Raw genomic sequence first — 18271 nt, forward strand, 5'->3', positions numbered from 1 at the left:
GGTACTTGCTTTTGGTTCTCAACTATGTGCAAAGCTGGAGGTGGATATAGCAAATTTATGCTGCAACAGCAATGCAGCATCTTACAGGAACCATAAAAGTGAGGCCATTCCAACAGGGGTTTCATGGAATGGGGATGACAGAAGGGTTTTGGCTGAGCAGAGTTGGGAGGATGAGGAAGGCTTCACCAAGGAAGGCAAGAGAGAAAATTACCCAGATTTTCCCTGGAACTAGAATTTAGGAGTCCCAATGTTTTGAGACAATAGGAGTCACTAAATTTTTTAGAGCAGGGAGTGCCATGATCTGAGACATTTCTTGTCAGCAACATGAAAGACGGCTGGGATGGGTCAAAGTTGCCAAAGACAATACGAACCTTGATCAATCCTCCAAGAGACATATATCCAGAACCCAATGTTCTCATCCCCATGACAACAAGGTTGCTTTTAGGAACTGAGATCTGATATCTCTGTAGTCCTGAGATGTCTGTATTGTCACTGTTTTTAGTGAAAGCTTGATTGAGCAGAAACTCATCGGACCCCAGTGCTGGGTTTGATGAAATTCTGCATGGCCACCACCTGTCTGACCTCTGTTTCTGCTATTATCATTTTCAAAACAAGTCTCAAAGATGGACTTTCCTGGGCTTCCAAGTGAAGAATTAGTAACTCACAAGTTACTCACAAGTCTGCCTCCTTGGATTATTCAGGCTTGGTCAGTCAGGAAAGGGCTCAGAGAAACTGTGCAAACATAATAATGACAAGGAACTTCTGCTCATGAGCAGGGAATAGATTAACCTCCCAAGTAAAACAACTAGAAACTGGGTGAGCAGTTTACAGCGATGGTTTTCAAGGTAACGATCATTGGGGAACACAGGGAAGTGGGACCTGAGAGGTGGAGACAAATGAGAAATTGTCCAGATGATGATGTGGAGAGACTGCTGGAATGAAGCCCAGAGGGTAGAGCCCAAGTAGAGCTTGGGGCACTTCAGGTCTGAGGAGATGGGACAGATGGGACAGACAGTTTAGAAAGATAAACATAGCTCAAGCTTTCAGGACAGAGCACCAGAGAAAAGAAAGATGCACATGGAGAAAACTCTGAGAAGTAAATGGTCCCTTGGGGCTAGAACTGAGTGCCAATGCCTGTGAGCAGACTACCCAAGGTCAGGAGAAAAACTGAAATGATTAGAATGGTCAATTCCCAAAGCTCACACAGAGCTGGGAACAGTTCCAATTGCCATCAGCCAGTGTAGAAACCAGCATACTTCATGGAGTATTGGGTACAGGGCTCAGAAGAATTTGGACTCAGTATTGAGAAAAAGGGAGGGCAATAAATCAGACCTAGAATTGACAAGCATGATAGGATTAGTAGAAAAGTTTATTAAACTAATAATTATAACTATATACCAGATGTCCAGGGAGCTAGGGGAAACATTGAGCATTTTAAATAGATTCACAAAAGATATAAAAGTGTCCCTCAAAATCATAGAGATGAAAACTACAATGCCTGATGTAAAAATCCTCCAGAGCAGAACAGACACTGGAAAAGAAGGGGTTAATATACTTGAAGACATACATATAGAGACAATCCAATGAAGCAGAACATCAGCAAACTACGGGATAACTTCTAGAAACCAAATATATATTAGAGTCCTCAATGGAGAGAAGACAGAAGAGACAGAAGAAATATTTGAATAAATAGCAGCTGAAAAATAATTTTAATTTGATGAAATTGTGATGGTTGGGTTCATGTGCTAACTTGGCACATGTTGATGAGTCCAGTTGCTTGGTCAAGCAAGAACTAGCCTGATGGTCACTATGAGGACATTCATGGACTTAAATAATGAGTAGGTTGATTGCATCTATGGCTGATGACAGGTTTCAGCAATGAGAGATATTTCATCCAATCAGTAGAAGGCTTTAAAAGGAGAAGTGAGGATTTCAGGAGTCAGAAGAGAGAATTATCATTTCCAATTCAGCCAGCCAGCTTCTCCTGGGGAATCCACTGAATGGAATTTGGACATGTACATCCCCACAATAACATGAGACAATGCTTATATAAACACCATATTTACAAATATCTCTTGCCGGTTCTGCTTCCCTAAAGAACCCTGGCTAATACAAGAATATACCCACAGATGCAAGAAGCTCAAAGAGCATTAAGGAAAAGGAGGTTTGTGCCAAAAGTCATGCCAAGGAGTATTGAAATCAAATTGCTTAAAACCAAAGACTAAATTCATCTTAAAAGGAGCCAAAGGTGGAGGCTTCCTTTTCTTGATACTTGGAGCAGATATAATTTTGCCTGTTCTTTCTGCTAAGTACCTACAAACCCTGGGCATTATATATAAAACAAACATGAGAAAATTGAAAGGTGGAAAGAAGAAGGCAGACTGGCCTGGGGCCTCAGGATAGAAGAAGTAGCATGGAGGAAATATCCTTAGGATTTATTTTTGCCTCATCCAACACAGACTTGGTGCTGGAAGAGTCAGAAATGCAGAAATACCAACAGGAGGAGGCAAGAAAATAAAGCCCCAAGAAAAGTTGCTCTCCTTAAACAGACAGTAAACTTGTTGACAATAGCTGCTTTTCTCTAGTAAACACCACAGGAGAAGTATTATCCTACCCACAAGTGGAGTAAGTGTCAGCAAGTAGAGAGTGGGGATCAGAGGCACAGGACATCTCCAGGTGCCCTAACACTCACACACATGCCAAGACTGTGTCAGGGAAGAATGAGTAAGGATCCCCAGCCACACCTCAGTGAAGCCATGTAAGGAGTCTGGATTCCCAGCGCTACCCGGTGGGATTGAGAAGCCCCTTCCTCTCCCCACTGGGGTAGTGTCAGAGAAGAATGAGTAGGAAGTCAAGGCTTTCACCATCCATTGGCAGGAATGAGGCATCCCTCCACTTTCTCATTGTTGATGGTGCAGTAAAAAGGCAAACCTCCTTAGCCAGCCAGGGACCCAAGGGGGCACCTGAATGCCAACCACCCTTGTACAGCATTAGCAAGAATTGCCTCCCCAGCAGATGGAAAACCTGGATGTCCCTCCAGGAATGAGGTGGGGTTCCCTTCCTCCAACAGAGAGGTTTCAGAGAAGACTTACTAAAATGCAAGTGTTAAATTAAAATTGCATAGCACATACCAATAATGCCCAGGGTTCAACTGGAGATCACTTGCCATGCCAGTAAGCTCAACGTAAACAAGAAAAGATAGTCAAGAGCTAACAACTCTGAGATGACATAGGTGTTAGAATCACCTAAGGAGGATTTTAAAGCAGTCATTAGAAAAATGCTTCAAAGAGCAATTCCAAATCCCTCTGGCACAGTTGGAAAACTATAAAGTCTCAGCAAAAAGAGGAAGCTTTAGAACTATGCATTTTAGGGCTGAAAATGGAAATTTTAGAACTGAAAATAAAATAACAACAGCAACAAAACACCTCAATGGATGGGGAAACATTAAAATGAACAGAGTAAGGAATCAGTGGATTTGACATAGAAAAGTAGAAATCATCCCACATGAACAGTAGAGAAGACAGATTTAAAAATTAGACCATGATGAGAAAACACCAAACACCTATTAGAGCAACTATAATGAAAAATAACAACAATACCAAATGCTGGCAAATATGGAAAAAACTTCATTACCTGTAATGAAGTTACAGTTAATGCTGTGGGAATAAAAAATTATACATCACTCTGGAAAATATTTGGCAGTTTCTTTAAAAAGTAAACACAAACTTAAATGTAATCCAGCAATTATACTTCAGGGCATTTATCCTAGAGAAATTAAAACTTATGTCTGCACAGAAATTATTCATAGCACTTGCATTTGTAATAGTGAAAAACTAGAATAGCCAAACTGTGCAAAATAGGCAAATGGCTCATCAAACTATGCTGCATAAATAATATGGAATACTAATCATCAATTAAAAGGAACTAATTTGAGAAAGCTAACAACTTGGATGAATCTCTGGGCATTGTGCTAAATGTAAAAAGCCAATCACAAAGGACCACTAACTGTATAATTCCATTCATATAATATTGGTAAATTGGCTAAACTATAAAGATCTAAAAAAAAAACAGATTAGTGGTTGCCAGAGGATAGGGCTTGTGTGAGAAAGGAAAGGGGCAGCAGGAGCGAGAGCTTTGTGGTGGTGGAATAGTTCTGAATCTTGAGTGTGGTACTGATTACACTGATCTGCACATGTATCAAAATGCCATAGAATTACACAGACATTATACCAATTTCATGTTCCTGACTTTGATCAAGTACTCTAATTAAATAATACAACCATTGGGCAGAACTGAGGGAAGGGCACACATGACATCACTGCACTAGTTTTGAAACTTCCTGTGAATATATAACTACTTCAAAATAAACAGTATTTTTTTCAGAGAAGTAGTAAAATTGAAGTGACACATATATGGATGAACAAAGATATAGAGCACAGCTGACTTCCCTTCAGAAACTATGCAAGGCAGAAGACAGTGAAACAACATCTTTAAGGTACTGGAAGAAAAAAAACCAATTTAAATGTAATTGAAAGTATATTGTTGTAGGGTTCTTATACTCTAGGTAAAGCAACGTAGTATTACCTGAGCAAAGACTATGATAAGTGAAAGGTCTATATTATAAACCTTAAAGTAAATTCTAAGGTATCATTATAAACAATTATAGGTAAGAAGTCAGCAAAAGAGATAAAATGGAATCATAAGTATAATCAATTAATCCAAACAAAGGTAATAAAAGAAAAACAGAAACAGAACAAATGTGACAAACAGAAAGTAAATGGTACTATACATATTAATCCCAGTCATATTTATAATTCCATTAAATGGAAATTATTTGAACAGGCCAATTAGAAGACAGAGCTTATCAGAGTAGATACAAAAGCAAGACATAAGTATATGCTACTTACAAGAAATCTATTTTAAATAAGAGACATAAATAGACTAAAAGTAAAAGGATGACTAAAGATACACAATGTTAACACTAATCAAATGGAAGCTGGAGAATCTATATTAATTTCAGACAAGGTAGACTTTAAAGCAAAGAAATTAACCAGGGATAAGAATGTCATTTCATAATTATGAAGGGTGAGTTCATAAAGGGGAGATGTTTTAGTTTGTTGATGCTGCCAGAAATGCAATATACCAGAAATGGGTTGGTTTTTATAAAGGAAGCTAATTAAATTATAAGTTTATACTTATAAGTCCATAAAAATGTCCAAACTAAGGCACCCAGGGAAAGATACCTTGCCTTAAGAAAGGCCACTGGGTCCAGAACACCTCTGTCTGCTGGGAAGGTACATGGCTGGGATCTGCTGGTCCTTTGGCTTCTGGTTTCAAATAGCTTCCCTGGGGGTGTTTTCTTTCTGCGTTTCCAAATGTCCCTGTCTGTGTCAGCTCTGAGCTCTCTCCAAAATGTTCATTTTAAAGGGTTCTCATAAAATAATCAAAGTAAATAATAATAATAATAATCAAAGTCCACCTTGAATGGGCAGAGTTATATCTCCATTTGATCAAAAGGCCACACCCACAATTGGGTAGGTCAATCTCCATGGGAACAACTTAATCAATGGTTTTCACCCTACAGTATTGTATCAGGATTAAAGGGCATGGCTTTCCTGGGGTACACAACACCTTAAAAACAGCACAGGGGCATAATTGTTTATGTACCTAATAACACAGCTTCAAAAAACATGCAGCACAGACTGATAGAACAAAAGAGAAAGGTAAAAAAGTCTACAATAATAGTCATAAGATTTAACATTATTTTATCAATAATTGATTGAATAAGAAGACACTGTCGATATGGATATAGAAGACTCAAAGAGCACTATCAACCAACTTAACCTTTAATTAAAATTTATATACCTTTAAAAAACATATTTAAAGTAATATCTTAGGAAAAATACCTGTTGCTACCTACATGAAATGTGATTTATTTTCCCTATAAATTAAGCCCATTTAACACGTCTATAACATTGTATTTTTGTATTTTTTATCAGCCTTAGGTATAATATGGAGTACAATTTAAGGAGTAGATTTCAAGAATATTGACTTTGATTGCCCATATGTGTAAACTAAGTTGGTTTGATTCTCACTCCAATCTCTTCCAAATTGTGACCTATGTGAGGCACTTATGAAAGTTTAAAAAGTTATTTTTAAAGTTGCTCTCAAAATGCTTTCAAAATGCTTTTGTACCTTAGTGAACGGCTTTCACAAATAAATTTATAGTTTTATATATATTTTTATAGATATATTAATATTTAGTATATTTCCCTAAAATATTTTTATTGACTAATACCAGTTTTCTTCATCCTATTGAAAAGAAAGATTAGAGTGTACTGGTTTAACCAAGGGTACTAAAATCAGACTATCTTGGATAGAATCCCAGAAATTCCATTTACAAGCTGTGTGAACTTTGGCAAATTATTTTAACATTTTCATCCCAATTTTCTCTAAAACATGGAGATAATAATAGCTATATGTCTGTGGGTAGACGTTTAAGAGTCTACCCACAAGCAGCAGTAATAATGATGTCTGGCACATGGCAAGATTTCAATAAATGTTAACCACTATTCCTTTAAAAAGACTTTTATTCATCCTCAAAGAAGGCATTAAGTTGAAGTATTATTTTCCTACTGCAAATGCGGAATGTATTTTATCAATAGGGTTGGGAATAGTTAGGAAAAGGCACAACAGTGAAAGAAAGGATAACTAAAAGTGACTGATGGTGGTATGTTAGTGTATCTGGTTGGAGGCACCTTCAGTACAGTGAGAATCTTCACAGAAAGCACTTTAAACAACAGGACAGTGTATTTCTGCTTTCTTTTAAATCCACAATTCAAAGCCTCACTTGCCTCACATGGGAGACTGACCCAGAACACTAGAGAGAGATCTTCAAGGATAAGGTTGCTCAATAATGTCAAAGATTACCAGTGATCAAAAGCAAGGTTCCAGTGACTGCACACCATGTCCAAAAGCTCAGGATCACCCGATAAAACTCCCACAGCCAGTTCTTCTGCAGGTTTTCTGGCTGGAAAGAAGAAAAAAGTGAAAAATCATTAGACACAGAAAATGCCCAACAGCTGTGCACAGACCCACCTGTACAAACAGCCTCTACAAGGGGGTACCCCAACCTGGACACTACACCCTGGACCCTGCACCCTGGCCCACTGTTCCCCACCTCCCAGGCACAACTCAGGCACCTTGCCTCCTGGACATGCCGTGGGACCCTGGGGAGGAGGATATGGGAGGGGGAGGGGGGATACCTGTGGGGGGTTAACAGGCACAGGGACACTTGGGGTTCAACATGCAGACCTTAGGGGGGGTCACTGCAAGGACCCTGGGGGAGAATGCAGTGGGGGACCAGGAGAGGGCTGTCATACTGCTAATCCATGCAAGCACATGGTGGAAACCCTGGGGGGATGGATACCACAGAGACACTAAGGCTGAATGCATGGGGACTGTGGAGGGTGGACACCATGGGGAACTGGGAGTGGATACCATGGGGGACCTGGGATGGACAGCATGGGACCCATGGAGGGTGGAGGCCGCAGGGACCTGTGGTAGACCCTGTGGGGACCTGGAATGAAGGGATGGGGACCATGGAGTCTGGATGCTGTGGGGACTGTGGAGAGTGGACACCGGGGAACCATGGAGAGTGGACGCCATGGGGACCTGGCATGGATGGTGTGTGGACCTGGCAGCGGATACTGTAGGGACCTGGGGTGGGCACCATGGAAAACACAGACAACCTCTGTGTTTTGGGGACTGTGCAGGGTGGATGCCACAGGAACCTGGGGTGGATGCTGTGAGAACCGTGGAGGGTGGTAACCATGGGGACTGAGCTCGACACCTTGAGGACCTGGGCTGGATGCCATGGGGACTGCACGGTGGACACATGCAGTGACTGGGGTGGACACCCTGGGAACACAGAGGGTGGATGTCACAGGGACTTGGCTCCGAACAAGGAGGATGTGCCCACTGGAGAAGAGAAACGTTCAGAGTCCTCACCTGCACACTGGCACAGTGGGGCCACCTTGGAGGGTGGCAGCAAGGACGTGGGGGAAGTAGTGTCATGCAGTGGGCACCTGTGTGAGTGTTTTGGAGGCCCGGGAGGCGATGAGGATGTGCTTTTCCACACGCCCTGCCTGGCCTGCTAACTCTGGGAAGCTGGAATCCCTGGCTCTGTGGTGCTTATAAAGCAGAAACTTCACACACACCACGAAGGGGATTGTTCAGAAGGGGGGGGCATTCACGGTGTCAGCAGTAAATGTCGGGGCTTTGAGGACAGAGAAGCCCCAGCCCTGCTGAAGGGATTTGGGCCTAGGTGCACCTGGTCAGGATTCCCAGGCAGTGACAACATGTGGCACCTGCACAAGGGAGGACTGCCCTGCAGCTGGGGCAACTCAGCCTTGTCTGGTCCTGTCACTCCACCCTGGCCGCAGGGCGCTCACCAGTGCCCGCCATGGACTGCTGGCCCTGCCCAGGCCAAGAAGCTGGGAAGAAGACTCTGGGATGTGCAGGAGGAGACCTCAGGATGAGACCTTGGCACTAAAGCCCACTTGAGCACCAGCCCCAGGTGGGACAGGCTCCAAGTACCTGAGATGTGGGTGGGGCCTGGAGGCCCTCTCAGGACAGACGCACAGCCAGGAGCCAGCCAGCAGGTGTCACACCAGGCAGAAGGCCAGGAAGTGACCATCCACGCATCTGGGAAGCCAGGGTAGCACCAAACTCAGTGCAGCCCACCCAGCATCAGCACCAGAACCAGCACTAGCACTTGCCCCTCCTTGCTCCTCTTCATGCACAGCTAAAACCAGCAGACACCATCAAAAGATAAACTACACAACTGAAAAGGGGCACGGGATATGAACACACTCAGAAGCCCAGAAGAGATGCTCAACTCACAGTCAATAGGGAAACACAACCCAGACCACAGAGACCACCTCATACCACTCAGATGCCATAACCATCAAGAGTTAACCTTTAAAAAAACAATGACAACAGCAGGGAAACCCAGATACTGTGTCAACACGAGGGACACCAAGTCAGTAGGCTAAGCCCTTGATCCTGAGGCTTACTCTTGCTTATGTAGGGAGCACAGAAGCTTAGCTTACCTATGGCATGCCTAAGAGTTACTTCTGGAGGACCTCTTTTGTTGCTCAGATGTGGCCCACCTCTTGAAGCCCAACTCTGCAAGTGAAATCATTGCCCTCCCCCTAAGTGGGACCTGACATCCAGGGGTGAAAGTCTCCCTGGCAACATCGGAAGTGACTCCAGGGATGAGCCTGGCCCTGGCACCGTTGGATCAACAATGTCTTCCGGACCAAAAATAGTTAGCAAATAAGGTATCAGTGGCTGAGAGTCAAATAGAATTGAGAGGCTCCTCTGGAGGTCACTCTTATACATGCTGCATTTACACATTGCCACTATCATACCTTGCCAAACCCCAACCAAAACCGTTCCTGCCAATCCTAAACAACATCTCGGGCAACACATAAAAATAGACAAAGGTTCCATGCACTAGGGTAACTTTCAGTAACCTACAACCTCCAGGTGAGTCCCTGGACCAGAGAAATACAGAGGGCCCAGCCCTTCCAGAACATCAACTCGTTCCTTCCATCCCCATACCCCATATTATCGACAGTCCCTTCCAACAGTGAAACAGTTAAAAAGGGCATAGCCCTAAAGAGTGGGAGGAAGACCAAAGATGGAGATTGAGTTATACAGAAGGCAGGGTTTAACAAAGGAGTATGCTGCAGAATCATTAAATCGATGTCCCTTTGGTCTCCAGTATCTCAAGCAGCTAGAAGTAAAAACTCAAATTGTGAATTGTAACCCACACCAAAAACTGAAAGCTGTTCTACAAATGTGCCTTGAAACTTGTGCTCTTTTCTATGTCACATTTCTCAACACAACCGAAAAAGCAATGACAAGCCCTGGCAAAGATGGGAGAACTGAACCGGCGCAGCCCGGCTGCCGGGACCTGTGCGCACTCCGGAAAGCAGTAAACAACTCGCCTGTGCCAGCACCCCATCCCAGTGTGCGTGCTCCGAGAGCTGGAAAGCCGCCGAGAACACCTGCACGTGGTGAGCACTGCAACTCCCTCCACAAGGGCCGCACAGCGGGGGCCCGTGGGCGCCCACCACGGAAGACCCACACACAAACGGACCAGCCATAGGACCGGGCGCTGTCGCACCACCAAAGGAGCAAAGGCCTGACGCGGGGAGAGAAGCGGACACGGACGAGGGACGCGGTCAGCTCCAAGTACGGAAGCGCCAGAGTAGGGACATCCTAGAGAAGGGGCAGACTGTGGTCGCCAGGCCTGGGGTGACACGGGGTGACTGCGGGGTGACAAAGTGTTAAAGTAGATTAATGCAATGGTGGCGCCAGTTTGTAAAGACGCTAAACAACACGTGGTATAGGCTTTAAACAGGCGCTTTTACGGTATATAAACTGCATCTCAGTTAAAGGTAGGTATAAAAGAAATTTAAGATATGAATTTGCACAGCATTTAAGTAAAACGGGTTAAAAAAAAGGATGAAGCAAACGGAAGGGTGGGTAAGTTTGGGTCCGGGCTCCAGACTCCAGGGTGGTATTCCGGGCGGTATTCAGGACGGTTTTCGGTATTCGAGGGGGCCACGGGTTCTGGGCGGGGCCAGGGGCCCAGAGTTCGGGCTGGGAAGCGGCACTCGGGGACAGAATTCGGGGTTCAGAGCTCGGGGGCCCTGCGGCCCGCGTCCCCCACCTCTCGCCCGCCATCCGACAGCGGCGGGCACTCACGTGTTCAAGGCGAGTCCATGTTGGCGGTGACCAGCAGGACGCGGCGCCCGACGGCCGCTCGGCCCGCCAAGCTCTTCGGGCCGCCCGGCAGGTCTCGGAGGCAGCCGCGGGGCATCAGCCGCGCCTGGGGGCGCCCCGCAGCCATCGCGGTGGGCGGAGGGCCGGGGCTCGCGCGGCCGGGGCTCGCGCAGCCGGTGCGGAGCCTTTAGATTCCTGCTGGGAAACTTCTGGCAGTCGTGGCCGCCGCCTCCTGCTGAGTGCAAGTCCCGCCCCTCGGAAGGCGGGGGCCGTCCTGGGTGCTCCCGTGTCTGTTGGTCCGAACCCCTCGCGGGCCCTGCCCCGCCCCGCCCCACACCGCGAAGAGACGCCCTTAAAGGGGACGTGTGCGGCGGGCGCCGGAGGCCGGCGAACTGCTCTGCAGCCCTGATTCCTGCTTGTGAGACTCGGGGAGCAGAGGACCAGGCCATGAGGTCAGTTTGGCGCGGGGGCAGAACCTCTTGGTCTCCGCGCCGGGGAGGGGGGGGCGGTGGGGAAGCCCGCGGGGGGCTCGACCTGACTGACACGCGAGCACCGAGGGGCGGGGCGGGACTTGCACTCAGCAGGAGGCAGCTGCGGCTTCCACTGCGAGAAGTGTCCCGGCGCGGAGACCAACAGGTTCTGCCCCCATTTAAGGCTCGCTGGCTGCAGTTTTGTCCGCTGCCCCGCGCAGTCTCTCGCCTCGGCAGGCCCTCAGTGTGAGGTGCAGTCCCACCGGGTGGTCCGCGCGGAGCAGTTAGGCTCGGGCAGGTAAACGGTTAGGGAAAGTTCTAACCGTCAGCGCCGCCGCCGCCGCCTCGGGCTGAGTGTAAGTCCAGCCCCGCCCCTCGGAAGGTGGGGGTCGTCCTGGGCGTTCGCGTGTCAGTCAAATCGAACACCCCGCGGGCCGTTCCCCCCCACTCCCCGGCGCGGAGACCAAGAGGTTCTGCGCCCTGCGACAAACTGACCTCACGGCATGGTCCTCTGCTCCCCGGAGTCTCACAAGCAGGAATCCGTGCTGCAGAGCAGCTCGCCGGCCTCAAGCGCCCATCGACGCGGCCCCTTTAAGGGAGTCTCCTCGCGGTGTGGGGCGGGGCGGGGCAGGGCCCGCGAGGGGTTCGGACCAACAGACACGGGAGCACCCAGGACGGCCCCCGCCTTCCGAGGGGCGGGACTTGCACTCAGCAGGAGGCGGCGGCCACGACTGCCAGAAGTATCCCAGCAGGAATCTAAAGGCTCCGCACCGGCTGCGCGAGCCCCGGCCCTCCGCCCACCGCGATGGCTGCGGGGCCGCCCCCAGGCGCGGCTGATGCCCCGCGGCTGCCTCCGAGACCTGCCGGGCGGCGCCGAAGAGCCTTGGCGGGCCGAGCGGCCGTCGGGGCGCCGCGGTCCTGCTGGTCACCGCCAACATGGACTCGCCTTGGAACACGTGAGTGCCCGCCGCTGTCGGATGGCGGGCGAGAGGTGGGGGACGCGGGCCGCAGGGCCCCCGAGCTCTGAACCCCGAATTCTGTCCCCGAGTGCCGCTTCCCAGCCCGAACTCTGGGCCCCTGGCCCCGCCCAGAACCCGTGGCCCCCTCGAATACCGAAAACCGGTCTCTGAATACCGCCCGGGAATACCACCCTGGAGTCTGGAGCCCGGACCCCAAACTTACCCACCCTTCCGTTTGCTTCATCCTTTTTTTTAACCCGTTTTACTTAAATGCTGTGCAAATTCATATCTTAAATTTCTTTTATACCTACCTTTAACTGAGATGCAGTTTATATACCGTAAAGGCCCGTTTAAAGCCTATACCGCGATGTTGTTTAGCGTCTTTACAAACTGGCGCCACCATTGCATTAATCTACTTAGAACACTTTGTCACCCCGCAGTCACCCCGTGTCACCCCCAGGGGCGACCACAGTCTGCCCCTTCTCTAGGATGTCCCTACTCTGGGCGCTTCCGTACTTGGAGCTGACCGCGTCCCTCGTTCTGTGTCCGCTTCTCTCCCGCGCGTCAGGCCTTTGCTCCTTTGGTGGTGCGACAGCGCCCGGTCCTATGGCTGGTCCCGTTTGTGTGTGGGTCTTCCGTGGTGGGCGCCCACGTGGCCCCCGCTGTGCGGCCCTTGTGGAGGGAGTTGCAGTGCTCACCACGTGCAGGTGTTCTCGGCGGCTTTCCAGCTCTCGGAGCACGCACACTGGGAGTGGGGTGCTGGCACAGGCGAGTTGTTTACTGCTTTCCGGAGTTGCTGCACAGGTCCCGGCAGTGGCTGCGCGCGGTTCCAGTTCTCCCATCTTTGCCAGGGCTTGTCATTGCTTTTTCGTTGTTGTTGTTGAGAAATGTGACATAGAAAAGAGCAGCAAGTTTCAAGGCACATTTGTAGAACAGCTTTCAGTTTTTGGTGTGGGTTACAATTCCACAATTTGAGGTTTTTACTTCTAGCTGCTTGAGATACTGGAGACCAAAAGGGACATCGATTTAATGATTCTGCAGCCATACTCCTTTGTTAAACCCTGCCTTCTCTGTATAACTCAATCTCCATCTTTGGTCTTCCTCCCACTCTTTAGGGCTATGCCCTTTTTAACTGTTTCACTGTTGGAAGGGACTGTCGATAATATGGGGTATGGGGATGGAAGGAACGAGTTGATGTTCTGGAAGGGCTGGGCCCTCTGTATTTCTCTGGTCCAGGGACTCACCTGGAGGTTGTAGGTTACTGAAAGTTACCCTAGTGCATGGAACCTTTGTCTATTTTTATGTGTTGCCCGAGATGTTGTTTAGGATTGGCAGGAACGGTTTTGGTTGGGGTTTGGCAAGGTATGATAGGTGGCAATGTGTAAATGCAGCATGTATAAGAGTGACCTCCAGAGGAGCCTCTCAATTCTATTTGAACTCTCAGCCACTGATACCTTATTTGCTAACACTTCTTTTCCCCATTTTGGTCCGGAAGACATTGTTGATCCAACGGTGCCAGGGCCAGGCTCATCCCTGGAGTCACTTCCGATGTTGCCAGGGAGACTTTCACCCCTGGATGTCAGGTCCCACTTAGGGGGAGGGCAATGATTTCACTTGCAGAGTTGGGCTTCAAGAGGGTGAGGCCACATCTGAGCAACAAAAGAGGTCCTCCAGAAGTAACTCTTAGGCATGCCTATAGGTAAGCTAAGCTTCTGTGCTCCCTACATAAGCAAGAGTAAGCCTCAGGATCAAGGGCTTAGCCTACTGACTTGGGTGTCCCTCGTGTTGACACAGTATCTGGGGTTTCCCTGCTGTTGTCATTGTTTTTTTTAAAGGTTAACTCTTGATGGTTATGGGCATCTGAGTGGTATGAGGTGGTCTCTTGTGGTCTGGGTTGTGTTTCCCTATTGACTGGTGAGCTGAGCATCTCTTCGTGGGCTTCTGAGTGTGTTCATATCCCGTGCCCCTTTTCAGTTGTGTAGTTTATCTTTTGATGGTGTCTGCTGGTTTTAGCTGTGCATGAAGAGGAGCAAGGAGGGGCAAGTGCTAGTGCTGGTTCTGGTGCTGATGCTGGGTGGGCTGCACTGAGTTTGGTGCTACCCTGGTTTCCCAGATGCGTGGATGGTCACTTCCTGGCCTTCTGCCTGGTGTGACACCTGCTGGCTGGCTCCTGGCTGTGCGTCTGTCCTGAGAGGGCCTCCAGGCCCCACCCACATCTCAGGTACTTGGAGCCTGTCCCACCTGGGGCTGGTGCTCAAGTGGGCTTTAGTGCCAAGGTCTCATCCTGAGGTCTCCTCCTGCACATCCCAGAGTCTTCTTCCCAGCTTCTTGGCCTGGGCAGGGCCAGCAGTCCATGGCGGGCACTGGTGAGCGGCCCTGCGGCCCAGGGTGGAGTGACAGGGACCAGACAAGGCTGAGTTGCCCCAGCTGCAGGGCAGTCCTCCCTTGTGCAGGGTGCCACATGTTGTCACTGCCTGGGAAGTCCTGACCAGGTGCCCTAGGCCCAAATCCCTTCAGCAGGGCTGGGGCTTCTCTGTCCTCAAAGCCCCGACATTTACTGCTGACCCCGTGAATGCCACCCCCCCTTCTGAACAATCCCCTTCGTGGTGTGTGTGAAGTTTCTGCTTTATAAGCACCACAGAGCCAGGGATTCCAGCTTCCCAGAGGTGGCAGGCCAGGGCAGGGCCGTGTGGAAAAGCACATCCTCATCGCCTCCCAGGGCCTCCAAAGACACTCACACAGGTGCCCACTGCATGACACTACTTCCCCCACGTCCTTGCTGCCACCCTCCAAGGTGGCCCCACTGTGCCAGTGTGCAGGTGAGGACTCTGAACGTTTCTCTTCTCCAGTGGGCACATCCTCCTTGTTCGGAGCCAAAGTCCCTGTGACATCCACCCTCTGTGGTTCCCAGGGTGTCCACCCCAGGTCACTGCAGTGTCCACCGTGCATAGTCCCCATGGCATCCAGCCCAGGTCCTCAAGGTGTCGAGCTCAGGTCCCCATGGTTACCACCCTCCACGGTTCTCACAGCATCCACCCCAGGTTCCTGTGGCATCCACCCTGCACAGTCCCCAAAACACAGAGGTTGTCTGTGTTTTCCATGGTGCCCACCCCAGGTCCCTACAGTATCCGCTGCCAGGTCCACACACCATCCATGCCAGGTCCCCATGGCGTCCACCCTTCATGGTTCCCACGGTGTCCACCCTCCACGGTCCCCACAGCATCCAGACTCCATGGTCCCCATCCCTTCATTCCAGGTCCCCACAGGGTCTACCACAGGTCCCTGTGACCTCCACCCTCCATGGATCCCATGGCGTCCATCCCAGGTCCCCCATGGTATCCACTCCCAGTTCCCCGTGGTGTCCACCCTCCACAGTCCCCATGCGTTCAGACCCAGTGTCTCTGTGGTATCCATCCCCCCAGGGTTTCCACCATGTGCCTGCATGAGTTAGCAGTGTGACACCGCTCCCCTGGTCCCCCACTGTATTCTCCCCCAGGGTCCTTGCAATGACCCCCCCTAAGGTCTGCATGTTGAACCCCAAGTGTCCCTGTGCCTTTTAACCACCCCCCAGGGGTCCCCCCTCCCCCCACCGCATCCTCCTCCCCAGGGCCCCTGGCATGCCCCTGAGACAAGGTGCCTGAGTTGTGCCTGGAAGGTGGGTGACAGGGTGGGTACAGGGTCCAGGGGCTGCCCTTTGCCAGGTTGGGGTACCCCCTTGTGGAGGATGTTTATACAGGTGGGTCTGTGCACAGCTGTCGGGCATTTTCTGTGTCTAATGGTTTTTCACTTTTTTCTTCTTTCCATCCAGCAAGCCTGCAGAAGAACCGGCTGCAGGAGTTTTATCAGGTGAGCTGCTTCTCACAGCTGCTGCGTACTCATGCCTCCCTACTCCTCTGGGCAGCAACTCCGAGCCCTGGTGGCTGGTTCTGGAGAGCCTCTGCTGGTAAGTGTTGCTTCAGGGCTGTGAGGCACGCAGAACAAAAGTGTAGATGAGCCCCTGGAGGCGCCGGTGGGGATGCCACACAGAGAGGCCAAGGTCAACGTGGTGTTTTATCTCCCAGCTGCCAGTGTTTTTGCTTGGGGGTGTCTGTGTTTGGGGTTGCTCTCCAGGGGGAGAAAGGCTTAGGTGGTGGGGCCCCAGGCCCTTGTCTATCCAAGTGCATCTGCCTGCAGTCCAGCCCTCTGCAGACTTATGGTTTCAGGGGTCGAGGTTGGAGGGGGAAGCAGGCCAGGCTTTCTGTGGGTCCGTGAGAGCCCTGGGGTAGAACTGGGATGTCATCCTGGCATTTCTCAACCTCATTTGACCCATTCCCCATGCTTTTCCCATGCAGTCCTGTTCCACAATGGGGCAAGGTCACTGTTCTTGGGCAGCAGGCGGAGGGGTTCTCTGGAGGCCCATTTCATCTCCCCTCCTTGCACACACCCCAGGCCCCCAGAGGCTGTCTTGGGTGTTGTGGCTCATGAGTGTGGGCCTTGCATAGGTGTGAGAGTGGAGACACTATTGGAAACTCAGGGTGTCGGGTGAGGACGATGCAGGTGGAGGGGCAGGTGGTGTGAAGGCATGGCCTGGACCACTGTGGCTCTTGGCAGAGCAGTGGTAACTGGCTGGGGATGGGGAGGGTACCCTATCCAGAGATGCAGGGCAGAGCAGTCAAGGCACGGGGCTGGGTTTGGAGCATCCGGACAGCCCTCTCAGGCCATGGTGTCTTGGAGCTGAGGCAGGTGGTGCTCTGTGGAAACTGTGCAGGTGGGATGACAGCAAGGCCACAGATAAGTTTGTGGCACACCTGTAGCAGCCAGGGCCACGGCTGAGGCAGTGCACCCACTTTGCATGGTGGGATGCTCTGGCTGGCCTTGCCAGGCACCTCAGAGGGTCAAGGGTGGAGGCTGAGTAGGGCACATCAGGGTGAATTTCTGCTACATGGCAGTGCTGACACCTAGGAGCCAGTAGTGGGGTGAGGTGGAGGGAGGGCTAGCCTGAGGGGGAAGTCTGGGCAGGAGGAGGCCAACAGGGGTCTTTGGGGCCTGGTAGGCTGGCGAGAGTCCTCAGGCTGTGTGACCAGAGCACACCAAGCGGTGCAGCTCTTGGCTCCTGCTTCCTGTCATTTTGGGTGAGAGCAGATGCCATGTCAGGTGGCAGCTTTAGCTGAGTGCATTGGTTTTGAGGCTTCTCTCTCCTCCAGTCAGCTCAGTTCTGATTGGTTTTGCCTGTGCTAGAACTTGAAAAATGGAAATCCAGCAGAAAATAAACTTAGGTTTGGTTTCTTTCACTCTGCAGAATGTTTTTTTTTTTCTTCATTTTAAATTTTTTATTAATTAAAAAAATTACAAGAAACACAAACATTCCCAACACATACACTCAGCAATTCACAATATCATCACATAGTTGCATATTCATCATCATGATCCTTTCTTAGAACGTTAGCATGAATTCAGAAAAAGAAATAAAAAGACAACAGAAAAATATAACAAACAAAGAAAAAAAATTTTACATGCCATACCCCTTACTGACCCTTTCATTGATCACTAACATTTCAAACTAAATCTATTTTAACATTTGTTCCCCCTATTATTTATTTATTTATTTAAAAAAAATTTTTTTATTAATCAAAAAAAGAAAAGAAATTAACACAACATTTAGAAATCATTCCATTCTACACATGCACTCAGAAATTCTTAGTATCATCACATAGATGTATGATCATCATTTCTTAGTACATTTGCACCGATTTAGGAAAAGAACTAGCAAAACAGCAGAGAAAGATATAGAATGTTAATACAGAGAAGAGAATTAAAATAATACTAATAAAAAATATATATATAAAGGAAAAAGAAAAAAACAAAAACAAAAGATACAAACACACAAACAAAAAACCATATTTCAGGTGCAGCTTCATTCAGTGTTCCAACCTAGTTACATTACACTTAGGTATTATTGTGCTGTCCATTTTTGAGTTTTTGTATCTAGTCCTGTGCACAGTCTGTATCCCTTCAGCTCCAATTACCCATTATCTTACCCTGTTTCTAACTCCTGCTGGTCTCTGT

General features: G+C 49.1%; 1 protein-coding gene across 12 annotated transcripts in view; it reads left to right on the top strand.

Annotated features, from left to right (window-relative positions):
• The first annotated feature begins 11304 nt into the window (after positions 1-11304).
• LOC143673020 (mitogen-activated protein kinase kinase kinase 9-like) overlaps positions 11305-18271 on the top strand; it is a 46286-nt gene continuing 39319 nt past the window's right edge. For 9 of the 12 annotated variants that reach the window (XM_077147400.1, XM_077147395.1, XM_077147399.1 and 6 more), the window contains exons 1-2: positions 11305-12223; positions 16035-16072. In XM_077147400.1, coding sequence (XP_077003515.1) covers positions 12073-12223; positions 16035-16072 — 189 coding nt within the window. In that variant the 5' untranslated portion in view covers positions 11305-12072. Of the gene's footprint in view, positions 12224-16034; positions 16170-18271 lie in introns of all 12 variants that reach the window. The other 3 variants (XM_077147407.1, XM_077147406.1, XM_077147405.1) reach the window with 3 other exon arrangements.

The sequence above is a fragment of the Tamandua tetradactyla genome (assembly GCF_023851605.1).
Source record: "Tamandua tetradactyla isolate mTamTet1 chromosome 22 unlocalized genomic scaffold, mTamTet1.pri SUPER_22_unloc_4, whole genome shotgun sequence".
NCBI classification, from domain to species: Eukaryota; Metazoa; Chordata; class Mammalia; order Pilosa; family Myrmecophagidae; genus Tamandua; species Tamandua tetradactyla.